The sequence below is a fragment of the Danio rerio genome, chromosome 21, assembly GCF_052040795.2.
Source record: "Danio rerio strain M-AB ecotype USA chromosome 21, GRCz13ab, whole genome shotgun sequence".
Lineage (NCBI taxonomy): Eukaryota > Metazoa > Chordata > Actinopteri > Cypriniformes > Danionidae > Danio > Danio rerio.
In genome coordinates, this window is record NC_141041.1 from 5,401,321 (window position 1) to 5,416,768 (window position 15,448).

Genomic DNA, 15,448 nt, shown 5'->3' on the forward strand with positions numbered 1-15,448 from the left:
CAGAACAAGCAATGCTAAAAGAATCAAAACAGGAGCAAAGAGAAAAGAATGAAAACTGGAGCAGACAGAAAAGAATGAAAACATATGCATAGAAAATGAATCAAAAAAGGAGCAGAGAAAAAGAATCAGAACAAACAATGCTAAAAGAATCAAAACAGAAACAAAGAGAAAAGAATCAGAATAGAAGCAGAGAAAAGAATCAAAACAAGAGCAGAGAAAAGAGTCAAAACACTGCAGAGGGAGTATTGTATGATGAATCTGTTGCATGTGAGTGTCTGTACCTTGTGTTCCTCGTGGGCAGGAGCATTTATAGGTGTTTACAAGGTCGATGCAGGTTCCTCCATTTTGGCAGGGCTGAGAAAGACACTCGTTTATCTCCTTGCTGCAGTTCATACCATGATATCCAGGAACGCACTGAGGGAGATGATGAACAGATGTTAAGAATCCAATAAGAACAAACTGAACTAAAGGAAAAACAATGAAAACCTATGGAATGTCCCCACAATTCACAAAAACAAACCTGTGTGTGTGAGAGAGTAATGTGTGAGCGCGAGAGTATGGATGTAAGTCACTTTGGGTAAAAGCGTCTGCTAAATGTGTGTGAGTGTGTGTGTGTGTGTGTGTTTGTACCTCACAGCTGTATCCTCCCAGATAGTCTGTGCACGTGGCTCCATTCTGGCAGGGGTTCGGCTGACACTCGTCCACCTGCTCCTGACAGTAACTGCCGGTGTATCCAGCCTGACACCTGCACAGGTGTGTGTTTCCTGCATCAACACACTGACCCGCATGACGACACAAAACTGCCACAGACACACCTGACACACACACAAACACAGAGGTTAACAAACGCACACTGTACAACAGCTTTTAATGTAGAAAAAGGCTTGCACAGCAATCGGGGACAACCCAAATACACTTAATACACATCATTGAACATGTACACACAGACATCACCTATATACTATATAACTGTAGGTTAACTATGCTTATATATAATAACTTAAACTGTTAAAACTATACAAATACACTGAATTAAAGTGTTGTTTGTTACCTTGCTGTCTGGCAGCGACCTCACAGCTGACACTAGGCACGTCGCAGTAGATGCCAGTCCAGCCGCTGGCACACTGACAGGTGAAGGACGCCCCCTGCTGCCAACACGAGCCTCCGTTCTTACAGGGAGACGAGTCACACCAGCGCACTAGACTCTGAACACACACCAACAAACACACAGGTCAATAAAACATACATACAAATAAGAGAAATCTACATAACTATAATATGTAAATATGAAATATTATATATATATAAATAAATATGAACTTAGCATATTCAATTTCATTATATGAAAGTGTATGTGACAAATAAAGGCTTGATTTTATTTTTAAAAACAATTATAATTATTTCTTAAATGTTTAAAATACATTGTTTATTAAAAATAAAATAAAAAGTTTTTATTTTATTTATTTTTTATTTTTATAACAATAAAATTAATTAAAATAAAAAGTTTTTATTTTATTTATTTTTTATTTTTATAACAATAAAATTAATAAAATAAATAATATAAATAATTAAAACTAAATATAGTATAGATGTTTATAATGGAATGTTTAATAAAAAACAAAACAATGTTAACTAAAATTTTGAAATATTTATTTTTTAGTATATATTTTGTTCATACAAGTTATATAATGGTTTATATATTTTATACCAATAAAAAATAATACATAATTCAAATACAAACAAAGTCCACATATTATTATTATTATTCATATAACAATCTGCATGCTCATTTACTGATGCATCAAACTGTAAAGAATTACTTTCAATAGGAGAAACAGTGTGTTTTAGTGTACCTGGCAGTTGAGTCCGGTGTAGCCGTGTGGACATGTGCATTTATAGGTGCCGTATCCGTCCTGACAGGAGCCGCCGTTCTGACATGGCCGAGAGTCGCACTCGTTCACATCATGCTGACAGTAATTCCCGGTAAATCCCGGCAAACACACGCAGGAGAACGAGTTGATGCCGTCCACACACGTCCCACCGTTAAAACACGAGCTGGAAAGGAGGAACAAAAATTTGTTTTAATATATCTTTAACATAATGGTTTTAATTTTTGATAACTGCATTTTAATTAAAAGTATACTGTATATTTAAAAATAAAAAAATGTACTCAAAACTGAGCTTAAATTAAGTAAACATTTCGTTTAAAAGAACAAGATAAGATAAAATGAATTTCACATGCACTTCAATTAACTACAAAATGTATTTAAAATACATAAAAAAAAAACTAAAATAAAAAAAGTTTAAATGCATCTCAAATAAAAAAAAGTATATATATATATATATATATATATATATATATATATATATATATAAAGAACAAATAAAAAAATAAAGATAAATATTGAAAAAATATATCTATACTAAGTAAACAATATGAACTATTTTGCATATATAAAATAACTGACAGTTGAAAAAAAGCTGAATTAAATATTTAAATAAATAAATATTGTTTAATATATAAAATATATTGTGTAAAAAACAGGATACAAAAATTTACAAAAAATATATATATACGGAAACTAATCATCTCATCACAAACGCATCTCAAATTAAAAAAGCGAATCATTATAAAAATAAAAATGAAGAAAATAAACAAACAAAAAATATTTTAAAAAACATTGGTTAAATTATATATAAAATGCATCTTATAAAAAATTGGATACAAAAAATTCAATAAAATTAAAATTAAATGCATACAAATTAAAATAAATTAAATGCATCTCAAATAAAAAAAACATATATATTAAAAAGTAAAGAAAATAAACTAAGAAAAATAAAGATAAATATAGATAATATATAACTAATATGTAAACTATATGAACTATTTTGTATCTATTAAGTAACAGACAACTGAAAAAGTTTAAATATAGAAATACTGCTTAATTTATATCTAAAATAATTGTAAAAATAGATTTAAAAAATTTACAGAATTTAATGCATAATTTTAATCAAATTAAATGCATCTCAAATTAAAAAATACATCATTATATATATATATATATTAAAATATATATATAGAAAAAATAAATAGATAACTATATGTAAACACTATAAACTATTTTGTATATATAAAATAAATAAAATGAAAGTTGTAATATATATACTTACATATATAAATAATGCCTAAATTATATATCAAAAACATTGTATGAAAAATAGTATACAAAACAAATTCAATAAAATAAAAATTAAATGCATCTCAAATAAAAAATCATTATATATAAAAAAATAAAGAAAATAAACTAAGAAAAAATAAAGATAAATATAGATGAAATATATAGATAACTAATATGTAAACAATATGAACTATTTTGTATATAAGAAGTAACAGACAACTGAAAACAGTTTAAATAAATATTTAAATATTTTAACATTGCCTAAAAAATACATTGTATAAAGATTGTAAAAATGGACACAATTTAATGCATAATTTTAAATAAATTAAATGCATCTCAATTATATATATATATATTTATTTTAATTTATTTATTTATTTTTAAACATGCATCTTAAATTATAACAAATAAATGTAATACAAAACAAATTTAGAGGATCAGCATACATGTTCAATCCCTAAATAACTTATCATCAGTTTTAGGTCAAAGTGTGTATATATTTTGTGATTTTATGCTGAAATGTGTGTGTACCTCTCGGTGCAGTCGGGTGTGTTGATCTCGCAGTTGATGCCACTGAAGCCCGCAGGGCAGCTGCAGGTATAGCTGTTAACACAGTCTGTGCAGTTTCCACCATTCCTGCAGGGGGCGCTCACACACTCATCAATGTCCTCTGCACAGCGCTCCCCTCGAAAACCAGCCAAACACACACACACAAAACCATTGACCCTGTCCTGACACACGCCGCCGTTACTGCACGGGTCTGAGGGAGAGAACACAAACACACTGTTACTCACATATTCACATCATCAGCTCATTTATTTTTCTGCTAGCTTTTTTTTTTTAAATGTATGCAAATTTACTTCATTAAATAACGCCTACTAACATATTTGCATATTTTAAGATAACATTAGTTAAGTGAGGTGTGAGATGTGTGTGTTCCTACTGGGCTCGCAGTCGTCAATGTCGTTTTCACATAGAGCTCCAGTGAATCCAGGATTGCAGCGGCACTGAAATCCACCGCGCAGGTTTTCACACACTCCTCCATTAGTGCACGGGTTCCTCACACACTCATTAATGTCCACCTCACACGTTTGACCTGCACACATACACACCACATGAAGAGATTATTATGATGATGAGACAAATACAAACACACACACACACGTTCTTGTCTTTACACACTGAGAATCTCACACACTTTCTTTAAAATACACGCAAGCGCACACACACATTTACCTTGCCATCCAGCCGGACAGTTACAGGAGAAGCTCTGGAAATCCTCAGATTCACGACACACACCGCCGTTTTTACAGGGACGTGGAGAACAAGGGGCTAAAACATTCTCACACACCTCACCTAAACACACACACACACACAGAGAGAAAAAGAGAGAGAGAGAGAGAATAAGGTCAGGGTTACCATCATTAACTAAAACTAGTTCATACATTCATTCAAACAAACAAACAAAAAAACAAACAAACAAAACATACAAATAAATAAACAGAAACAAATAAATAAACAATGAATAAATAAATAAACATAATGAATAAAAGAAGCATTATTGATAAATAAACATAATAAATAAACAAAATATATGAATATATAAATGAACATAATAAATAAATATAATTAACATAAATAAAAAATTAATAAATATAATAAACAAAATAAATAAATAATAAAATATAATAATCATAATAATTAAATAAATAAAATAAACATAATAAATAAATAAATAGAAATAAGAAATAAAAATAAGAAATATATATATATATATATATATATATATATATATATATATATATATATATATATATATATATATATAATAAAATAAATGAATAAATAAATATACATAATAAATAAATAAAGATGATAAATACATAAATATAATAAACAAAATAAATAAATATAATAAACATAATAAATAAACAAATATAATAAACATAATAAATAAATAAACATAATAAACATAATAAATAAATAAGCATGATAAATAAATGCAACATAGTAAATAAATAAATAAACACAATAAATAAACACAATAAATAAATAAATAAATAAACATAATAAATAAATAAAGATGATAAATAAATAAACATAATAAATAAATAAATAAACATAATAAATCAATATAAACATTATAAAAAACAAACAGATTTAATAATAAATTAACAATTAATAAATAAACATAAGAAATATATATGAACATAATAAATAAACAAAATAAATTAATAAACAAATAAACATAATAAATACATAAATATAAGAAACATAAATAATGATAATAAATAAATATAATAAACATAATAAATAAAGATAATAAACATAATAAATAAATAAATATAATAAACATATTAAATAATTATAAATATAAATACAAGAACTGAAAGAAAACCAATGTAAATAACAACCAAAGCTAATAGCATATTACCACAAATAGTACATAAAGAACATTAAATGCTGCTATAACTAAACAGCAGACTCTATTGAAGTCTATCCTGCAGCTTTACCCCTCAATATCAGTATAAAAAAACTCAGTTGATTGAGTCCAGCTGTAAATCTGTGTCTGTTATTTAAGCCTTCTCTCTTCTATTGCCTGATTTTTCAAGCAAGCACTTCCTTATCGGTTTCCTCACAGCAGGAAGTCCCTCTGCGTTTCCTCCAATTGTCAATTCTTAGGCTCGACCGGAAACAGGAAGTGGCCAAACAGGAAATAAATCTACTGGAGCAGCCACCCTCGACTCTACAGTGTTATTTCACGACTCTGTGCTGTTTTGGCAGAAGAAAACAATGGTGGAGTTTGTACCTGTGTACGGCAGCATGCAGTTGCACTTGAATCCAGCCACGTCGTCAATGCAGGAGCCCTGGTTCAGACACGGGTTCGACGCACACTCATTAATGTTCATCTGGCAGTTCGGACCTTAATGCAAGAAAATAAACCACTGTTATAGACAAAATGCACAAAAGTAAAGGGCGAAATGCATGCAAGTATTGAGTTTCTTATTATGCATGCTTTGCATAGTATAATTAACTCACAATTGCAAATTTCACCATCAGCTTCAATGACATTTTTACTACACAAATTCAATTGTTAGTGTTAATGCATGCATACTTCAAATATCCACTGTGGATATCTGTTTAAGGCAAAACTATGATTTATTATGACCAAAAACAAAACAAAAAAACTACATATACAAATCAGTAAAAATGATGATGATGTTAATGATGCCATTGGATGCCATATCAGCATCCAAGGCTATTTTCATGGCAAGAACATTTCAACAATAATAAATAACAAGAACATTAATTAATATACAATAAAAAAAAACAAAAATCAAAAAATACATTTTTAACATTCTAAAAATATTCTAAAATATTCCTGGTGAAACTTTATTAAAAGTGTCAAACCAGTAAGAAAAAAAGTAGCTTTTAAGGTAAAAAGGTGGCAAATGCAATGCTTCTAAGTGTATTAAGACTACTGTTTTATATTTATATAATTATATTGCATTTTTATTTTAGTACGAAATATTTTCAATTTTCAATATTTTATTGTATTTTTTGTTTAATTTCATTTTCAGCCAAAAGTACGCATAATTAAAAACTCCATCTGAAGTCAGTATTTGGAAAACACACACGCATGCGCACACTTCAAAGTGTTTTAACAGTATATTATTACTTTTTATTTATTTATTTTAATATGTTTAAAGAAAACATTTTTTTTCTAGAACAAAAGGAGAGCATATTTATTATTTAACACTTTTGTTGTGTTTGTTTTAATAACATTTTTAAAAACCAAAAATAGCATTGGTTTTGTAGCAAATGCATGCTTCAAAGTGTTTTAAGAAAATATTACATATATTTATGATGATAATATATTTTTAAAAGCAAAACATTTTTGTTAAATTTTTATTGAATTCTAATTCTAGAACAAAAAAGCAAGCATAGTTTAAAAACATCTAAAAAACAGAATTTGATGTCAAAAACATACAGCAGAAAGGTACAACAGTGGGCAAATGTATACTTCTAAGTGTATTACAATTACATATATAACTACATATTATTTTTTACATTTAATTTGATTTTAATAATATAATAAAGAAAACAAAAAGGTTATGTGAATTTAAAATAAATTTAGTTCATAAGTGTTCTTATTTAGAAATAAAAAATTCTTATTTACATTTTTATTCCTTTTCATAAGCCAGAAAAGCAAGTCAAAACTGACATTCAATTTTTATTCTTTTTTAAATATTTCCCAAATGATGTTGAACAGAGCAAGGAAATGTTCACAGTATGTCTGATAATATTTTTTCTTCTGGAGAAAGTCTTATCTGCTTTATTTAGGCTAGAATAAAAGCAGTTTTAATTTTTTTAAAAACATTTTCAATATTCAATATAATCAGCCCCCTTAAGCTACATATTTTTCGATTGCCCACAGAACAAACCACTGTTATACAATGACTTGCCTAATTACCCTAACCTGCCTAATTAACCTAGTTAAGCCTTTAAATGTCAATTTAAGCTGAATACTAGTATCCTAAAAAAATATCCAGTCAAATATTATGTACTGTCATTATGGCAAATACAAAAGAAATTAGTTAGTAGAAATGAGTTATAAATCTATTATTAACTATTATGTTTAGAAATGAGGGCAAAAAAGCTTTTTTTTTAAAAAACACTTTGAAAAGCCAGCATAAGCATTCTAACCCATCTAAGATAAGGATGTACACAGTAGTGTGCATTAGTGTGTCGTACCGCTGAATCCGGCTCTGCATGTGCACAGGTATCCACTGGTCATGTCTTTGCAGGTTCCTCCGTTTACGCAGGGGTTGGACAGGCACTCGTTGATGTTGATGTCGCAGTTGCGTCCCGTCCAGCCGGCCTCACACACACACCTGTAGCTGTTGATCTGGTCCAGGCAGCTGCCGTGGATGCAGGGGTTGCTGGAGCACTCGTTGTGCTGCGAGAGGCAGGTGGCATCCCGAAAACCGTCGGGACACAGACAGGTAAAGCTGTTCACACCGTCAATACAGGTGCCGCCGTTGTGGCATGGGTTCAACGCGCAGTCGTCAATGTTGATGTTGCACATTGAGCCTGAGAGAAAAATGACAGAAATGTTCAACATTCGTGATGCAACATTTAAGAGAGAAATATACCATTCTATGCAATTCTCTAAAATACGGCTAAATTAATACACAAGCGGCCATAGTTATATTCAAAGAAATGATAATCTTAGAGATGAATATAACACTTTACTGAAAACTATGTTGCTTCTAAGAGTAATATCAAGTTATGATTTTTTGTTATTTGTATTATCATTATTTCCTATCATCCATATAATAATAATATTAACAATAATAATAATAATAATAATAATAATAATAGCATAAAGAAATATAATAATAATAATAATAATAATAATAGAAGTAGTAGTGTAAATAATAATAATAGTATAAATAATAATAATAATAATAATAATAATAATAATAGAAGTAGCATAAATAATAATAATAGAAATAATAGAAGTATAAATAATAACAATAACAATAATAATAATAATAACAGTAGAAGTATAAATAATAATAGTAGTATAAACAATAATAATAATTATAATAGTATAAATAATAATAATAACAATAATAATAGTAGTATAAATAATAATAAAAATAGTACAAATAATAATATTTGTAGAAGTAGCATAAATAATAATAATAATAATAATAGCATAAATATTAATACTACTACTAATAATAATAATTAATATTATTATTATTATTAGTAGTAGTAGTAGTAGTAGCAAAAATAATAATAATAACAATAATAATAATATAAATAATAATAATAATAATAAAATTGTTGCTAAAATAATAATAATATAAATAATAATAATATTAGTAGTAGAAGTAGCATAAATAATAATAATAAAATTGTAGCATAAATAATAATAATAATAATAATAATAATAATAGTAGTAGTAGTAGCAGCATAAATAATAATAATAATGATATTAGTGGAAGCAGCACAAATAACAATAGTAGTAGTAGTAGTAGCATAAATAATAATAATAGCAACTAGTAGTATAATTATTCTTGCTATAACATATTTTATTTCATAAAAAAAGAAAAGAAATTCTATTAAATAAAAAAAATACAAATACAATTTTTAAAGATAAATGAATAATATAAAAAAATTGAAAATACAATACATTAAAAATGTGTGTAATTAAATAAAAATACTTTAAAATAAACTTTTATAAATTAAATACAATTCAACAAAAAATAAATAATAAAAAAATAATATAAAATAATAAATAATAAAATAATAAATCAAATAATCAAATAATAGGTTGCATCAGCTGTGTTTGATTAGGGTTGGAGCAAAACTGTGCAGAGCTGCTGCCCTCCTGGAATGCAGTTTGAGACCTATTTGAAACCCACACCAACACGGGGAGAACATGCAAACTCCTCAGAAATGCCAACTGGCCCAGCCAGGACTCGAACCATTGACCTTTTTGCTTTAAGGCGACCGTGCTAACCACTGAGCCACCATGGCACACTGCCCAAAGTATTGATTTTACAATAAAAACTATATGCATTTCCCTGTAATACAGCAAAACGAATACACAAGTGAGCCAAAAAAAGCATGTAAAACACACACACACAACTAAAGGAATTTTCTTAGGATGTGTGCTGACCTCTTGTGCTTTGTCTGCTGTGTGTGTATGTGTGTGTCTCATCCTAAAACTCCAGCCCTGCTCCAAACACAAAGGATTTCCTCCACCCTCTTGTGCTCTTTCATTCCTCCTTTCTTTCTGTCTTTCACACACTCGCCGAGGGGGGAGAACAGACCCTACTGAGGGCTGTTTGCACATACAAAAGAACAGACCCCATTTCATTTCACACACGGCCGAACAACAATTACACACACACACACACACACACACACACACACACACACACACACACACACACACACACACACACACACACACACACACACACACACACACACACACACACACACACACACACACACACACACACACACACACACACACACACACACACACACACACACACACACACACACACACACACACACACACACACACACACAGTCTCCTCTGTTGGCTAATGGGTAACTGTTTGATTCTCCAACAACAATGGGACTTTATTGCAGTTTCTCTCTCACACACACACTGAAGTGAATATAATGCTTACTATAATTTGAATAGCAGCACACAAAAAAGTTCTGGTCATGAAAAAAAAAAACATCTGCTAGACTGTTCAGAGTTCAGCTTGATTTACATTTTAGGCCCTGTTTACACTAATACATTTCAGTTTGAAAGCGCATAACTTTTGCCATCCGTCCACACTACGCCGGAGTTTACGAGCGCCGAAAAAGGAGCGTTTTGAAAATGTTGAAGAGGCCGTTTTCCTTTTAAAAAACACTGCTGCTCTGTGTTAGTGTGGACGGGGGAAAACGGAGACATCTGAAAACTGAGGTGTGGCTGATCTGAATCTTATTGGGTTTTTTTCCTCTCGATATTAAGTAGCCTACGCACAGTTAAGTCCTGCATCCTCTCCTTGTTCAGACTTCGCAAGTTTGATATGGAAAACAAACTCCAAAGGACACGTCGTGTAAATCTTCAAAGGGAACAGTCTACCTTATAACATCAACCACATCATCCTGGCTACACCGTTTCACTTTCACGTTTAACAAGATATAAGGAACTGCCTATTTTTATTTTGATATTAGCAACTTAACCGACGTAAGGCGTCGTGTAGCTGCATATTTATACGAGCGTCATCTTCACTGTATACTTATTTATAACAAAACAGAGCCTTCTATATAACATAATTCCACGTCATTCCTCCGTCCATTTTCATTGAAAATATGAAACATACCCTCTCTTTTGCTGAATATCAGTTTAATAATCAATAATGGCCATTATAAAAGTATAACGTACAATAAGTTTATACCAGAGGTGGCCAACCCTGTTCCTGGAGAGCCACCTTCCTGCAGATTTCAGCTGCTACCCATATCAAACACACCTGAACCAATTAATTAGGACCTGAACACCACTAATACGTTTCAGTTTTAAAGCGCATAACTTTTGCCACCCGTCCACACTACGCCGGAGTTTACGAGCGCCGAAAAAGGAGCGTTTTGAAAATGTTGAAGAGGCCGTTTTCCTTTTAATAAACACTGCGGCTCTGTGTTAGTGTGGACGGGGGAAAACTGAGACATCTGAAAACTGAGGTGTGGCTGATCTGAATCTAATTGGGGTTTTTTCCTCTCGATATTAAGTAGCCTACGCACAGTTAAGTCCTGCATCCTCTCCTTGTTCAGACTTCGCAAGTTAGATATGGAAAACAAACTCCAAAGGACACGTCGTGTAAATCTTCAAAGGGAACAGTCTACTTTATAACATCAACCACATCATCCTGACTACACCGTTTCACTTTCTTAACAACAATATGAAAACAAGATATAAGGAACTGCCTATTTTCATTTTGATATTAGCAACTTAACCGACGTAAGGCGTCGTGTAGCTGCATATTTATATGATAGTAATCTTCACTGTATACTTAAACAGAGCCTTCTATATAACGTCATTCCACGTCATTCCTCCGTCCATTTTCATTGAAAATATGAAACATACCCTCTCTTTTGCTGAATATCAGTTTAATAATCAATAATGGCCATTATAAAAGTATAACGTACAATAAGTTTATACCAGAGGTGGCTAACCCTGTTCCTGGAGAGCCACCTTCCTGCAGATTTCAGCTGCTACCCATATCAAACACACCTGAACCAATTGATTAGGACCTGAACACCATGTGATAATTACAGGCAGGTGTGTTTGATATGGGTTGCAGCTGAAATCTGCAGGAAGGTGGCTCTATAGGAACAGGGTTGGCCACCCCTGGTTAATTGACCTTTTTCTAAAATGCGGAAGTGCGCCTGTTTTCGCGATTGGCTTAGAACTTCCGATGGGGTATATGCCAAAGCATGCTAATAGGACTTTTAATTTGTCAGTAACCTGGGTTAAGCGCTTCCGGCGAATTGAATGCCAATGCAAAATCCGGTGCGTTTAAGGTCTGTTTTCTTTAAAAATCAGCGATCTCCACTGGCTGAGTGATATCCGATTTAAAGTGGGTCTCAGATTGTACAAGAAGCACTGCATTAAATTACATTCCCCCCGCCATGTCTTTATAATATGAGCATTTATTTTACCCCAGTATATTCAATGGAGCTTCTGCGTTAGCCTGCCGATTCTGACGGGTGCGTGCAAGTAAACGTCTTTTTGTCTCGTTTTACGCTTAAGCAACCAAATAAATGCTAAAGTTTATTTAACTGGATGTATTTTAATGACATTACAACATTGATGCTGTATAAGGAACCGTATAAAATGGAAAAAAGTTCACAATAACAGGTCACAGGAAGTGTATCAGCATGGGAACAGCACTAGCTCGGCATATACACTGTTTAGTCGCCTATGAGAGAAATGCATAGGAATAATAAACGGCAGAAAACGGTCAAACTACTCGCTCTACAAACAAATGTTTGCATGACTATACAGACCAAGTAGAATAACATAAGGAAATATCAGTTTGCACCATCAAACAGCGAAACGAGTAGTTTTTAATGTCTTAAAATTAATGGAAGTAAATGAGACCGGAAGTCTTGAGCCAAAAAGATTCAAATGGCTCCGCCCGCTCGCCACCGAAGAAAAAGGTGAATACAATACAGGAAATGAAAGCAAACAGTGTTTGCGGTTACATTAATTAATATATTAACTTATCTTAGTGCTCAGCCAAAACATGTTAACTGAGAACAATTAATAGATTCAAAATACCAAAGTCTGGGAACATGTTGTTAGATAGAGACAAGGAGAATTTAATATCATGTTTAACAAATATAGTGAGACATCGCATCAATGCCTCCTTTAGTCCTTTCTGTGATAAATGTCCTAACCAAGAACTTGGCTCTTTTTTCCATATGATGTGGGAATGTGAGAAAGTACAAAGATTTTGGAATGAGATATGTGTCATCCTATCAGAAATTATTGAATATCCTGTACCATTGAATCCTTCTGTTCTATTACTGAGTGATGATTCTACGTTGAACCTTACCAAGCTACAAAAAGCTGTTTGGTTGGCTGGCTTAACTTCTGCTAAAAAATTACTAGCCCAACATTGGCCGCCTCCACATAATTTGGACATGTACAAGTGGTTGGTACAACTTCAAGACATTATAATGTTGGAGTTATCCACGGCGCGAGTGAACTTGGTACAAATGAGTACATTACAGATCTGGACTTTAGCTGCTGACAAAATCTCCTTGTTTATTGCACAAAGAAATGATCAGGATCCAGAATGATTGCCTTGCTTTGTATAATTGATATTTGATACTGTATTCTGTTTTTGTTTTTATGTTAACTTCTATTCATTGTAAAGCCCAGTTTCAAGAGACTGCAGGGGAGGGGGGTGTTTTTTTTTTTTTTTTTTTAATTGATATGTTTCATTATATAGGTTTTTCAACCTGTATGTTTTGTTAACAATTAATAAAAAAAAAAAAAAAATAATAATAATAATAAAAATTTCCATCTAAAAAAAATAAATAAATAAAAAATAAAAACATAGTGAGATTGGATCCAGCGGGATATCCTTAATAACACAGTCCGACGTGCACAGCTCTCATCGCTGCAGTGTATGTGTGTGTGCGGTCATGTTTTTATAATAATTGATATGCAGCGAATAGCCAGCCATATACGAGCAGTGTCGGGGAAAGTTACTTAGAAAGTAATGGATCGCAATATTGAGTTACTCCCCAAACAAGTAAGTAGTTGCGTTACTTAGTTACTTTTGTGTTACTTTTGCGTAACTTTTTCTGACCTGGCTGAGGCTTGATCTCTTTCAGAACTTGCAGGACTTTTTTATTTTACTTCTTTTTTTTTAACTAGAGGAACTTAAGAACATATCGTATAACCTTCATTTTCCTTAAAAAAATAATACATATGAAAAATGATGTAGGATAAAGTTATCTTCTAAAACTTCCTGCCCCCAGATCTCTGCCTGCCGTATATATAGATTATTCATTCATTCATTCATTCATTCATTCATTCCTTTTTGGTTTAGTCCCTTTATTAATCTGGGGTGGCAACAGTGGAACTTATCCAGCACATGTTTTTCGCAGCGGATGCCCTTCCAGCTGCAACCCATCACTGGGAAACATCCATACACTCTCATTCACACACATACACTACGGACAATTTAGCCTACCCAATTCACCTACAGCACATGAGTTTGGACTTTGGGGGAAACCGGAGCACCCGGAGGAAACCCACGTGAATATGGGGAGAACATGCAAACTGCACACAGAAATGCCAACTGACCTAGCCGGGACTCGAACCAGCGACCTTCTTGCTGTGAGATGACAGTGCTAACCACTAAATCCCAAAAAATGTCAAATAAATTTATGATCACTTTTGATGATTGTAATGCTTCCCTGCTCAAAGTATTAATTTTACAATAAATAAGCATTGGAGAAAGTTGTAATCGTGTCCTTGATTTGTGATAATACTCCTGGCGCCCCTAAAAACCTGATTGTATTCATGATTTAACAAGGCCTATTGTACCTTTTCCTTTTAAATGCAACATGAAAAGGGTCACTCATGGGATCGCTGGGGCCGCAGCATTAAAGTAAAGGACACCTGTGTGAGTGTGTGTGTGTGTGTGAGAGAGAAACAGTTGGGAAAAGCAGTCTCTGTCTGCAGTCATCTGATACCCAAGCTCTGCACTCCGCTGGCCACCTGTTCTCTCTCTCTCTCACACACACACATACACACACACACAGAGATGCTGCACTGACTCACCTGAGTATCCGGGTTCACAGACACACTCATAGCCATTAATCTTGTCTATGCACTTTCCATAGTCACATGGCTTTCTCTTGCAGTCGTCAATGTTGATCTCGCAGTTCACACCTGCCAACGCAGAGACACTTTTTATTTTAAATATTCCACATTTTTCCAGAACTGCGGAATTTATAAGAGATTTTAATTTTAAGAATGACTGTTTGTGCTACAAAATAAGCTAGAGGTGAAGTCACAGTTCTGAGAGAAATAAATTGCAATACTTTGAAAACAAGAGATTAGAATTCACATTTCTTTAATTCTTCACAATTATTATCCTTTTTAAAGGGCCTTTATGAGACGAATCTGTGAAAAAGTTGAAGAAATGAACAAAACATTGACTAACAAC

General features: G+C 32.0%; 1 protein-coding gene across 2 annotated transcripts in view; it reads right to left on the reverse strand.

The window, feature by feature from the left end:
* Positions 1-15,448, reverse strand: part of notch1a (notch receptor 1a) — a 72,336-nt gene that overhangs the window by 22,178 nt on the left and 34,710 nt on the right. The window contains 10 exon segments of one of the 2 annotated variants that reach the window (NM_131441.1): positions 282-414; positions 631-815; positions 1,052-1,205; positions 1,854-2,055; positions 3,711-3,939; positions 4,123-4,275; positions 4,416-4,535; positions 5,989-6,102; positions 7,935-8,273; positions 15,061-15,171. In NM_131441.1, the coding sequence (NP_571516.1) occupies positions 282-414; positions 631-815; positions 1,052-1,205; positions 1,854-2,055; positions 3,711-3,939; positions 4,123-4,275; positions 4,416-4,535; positions 5,989-6,102; positions 7,935-8,273; positions 15,061-15,171 (1,740 nt within the window). 2 annotated transcript variants of the gene reach the window in all.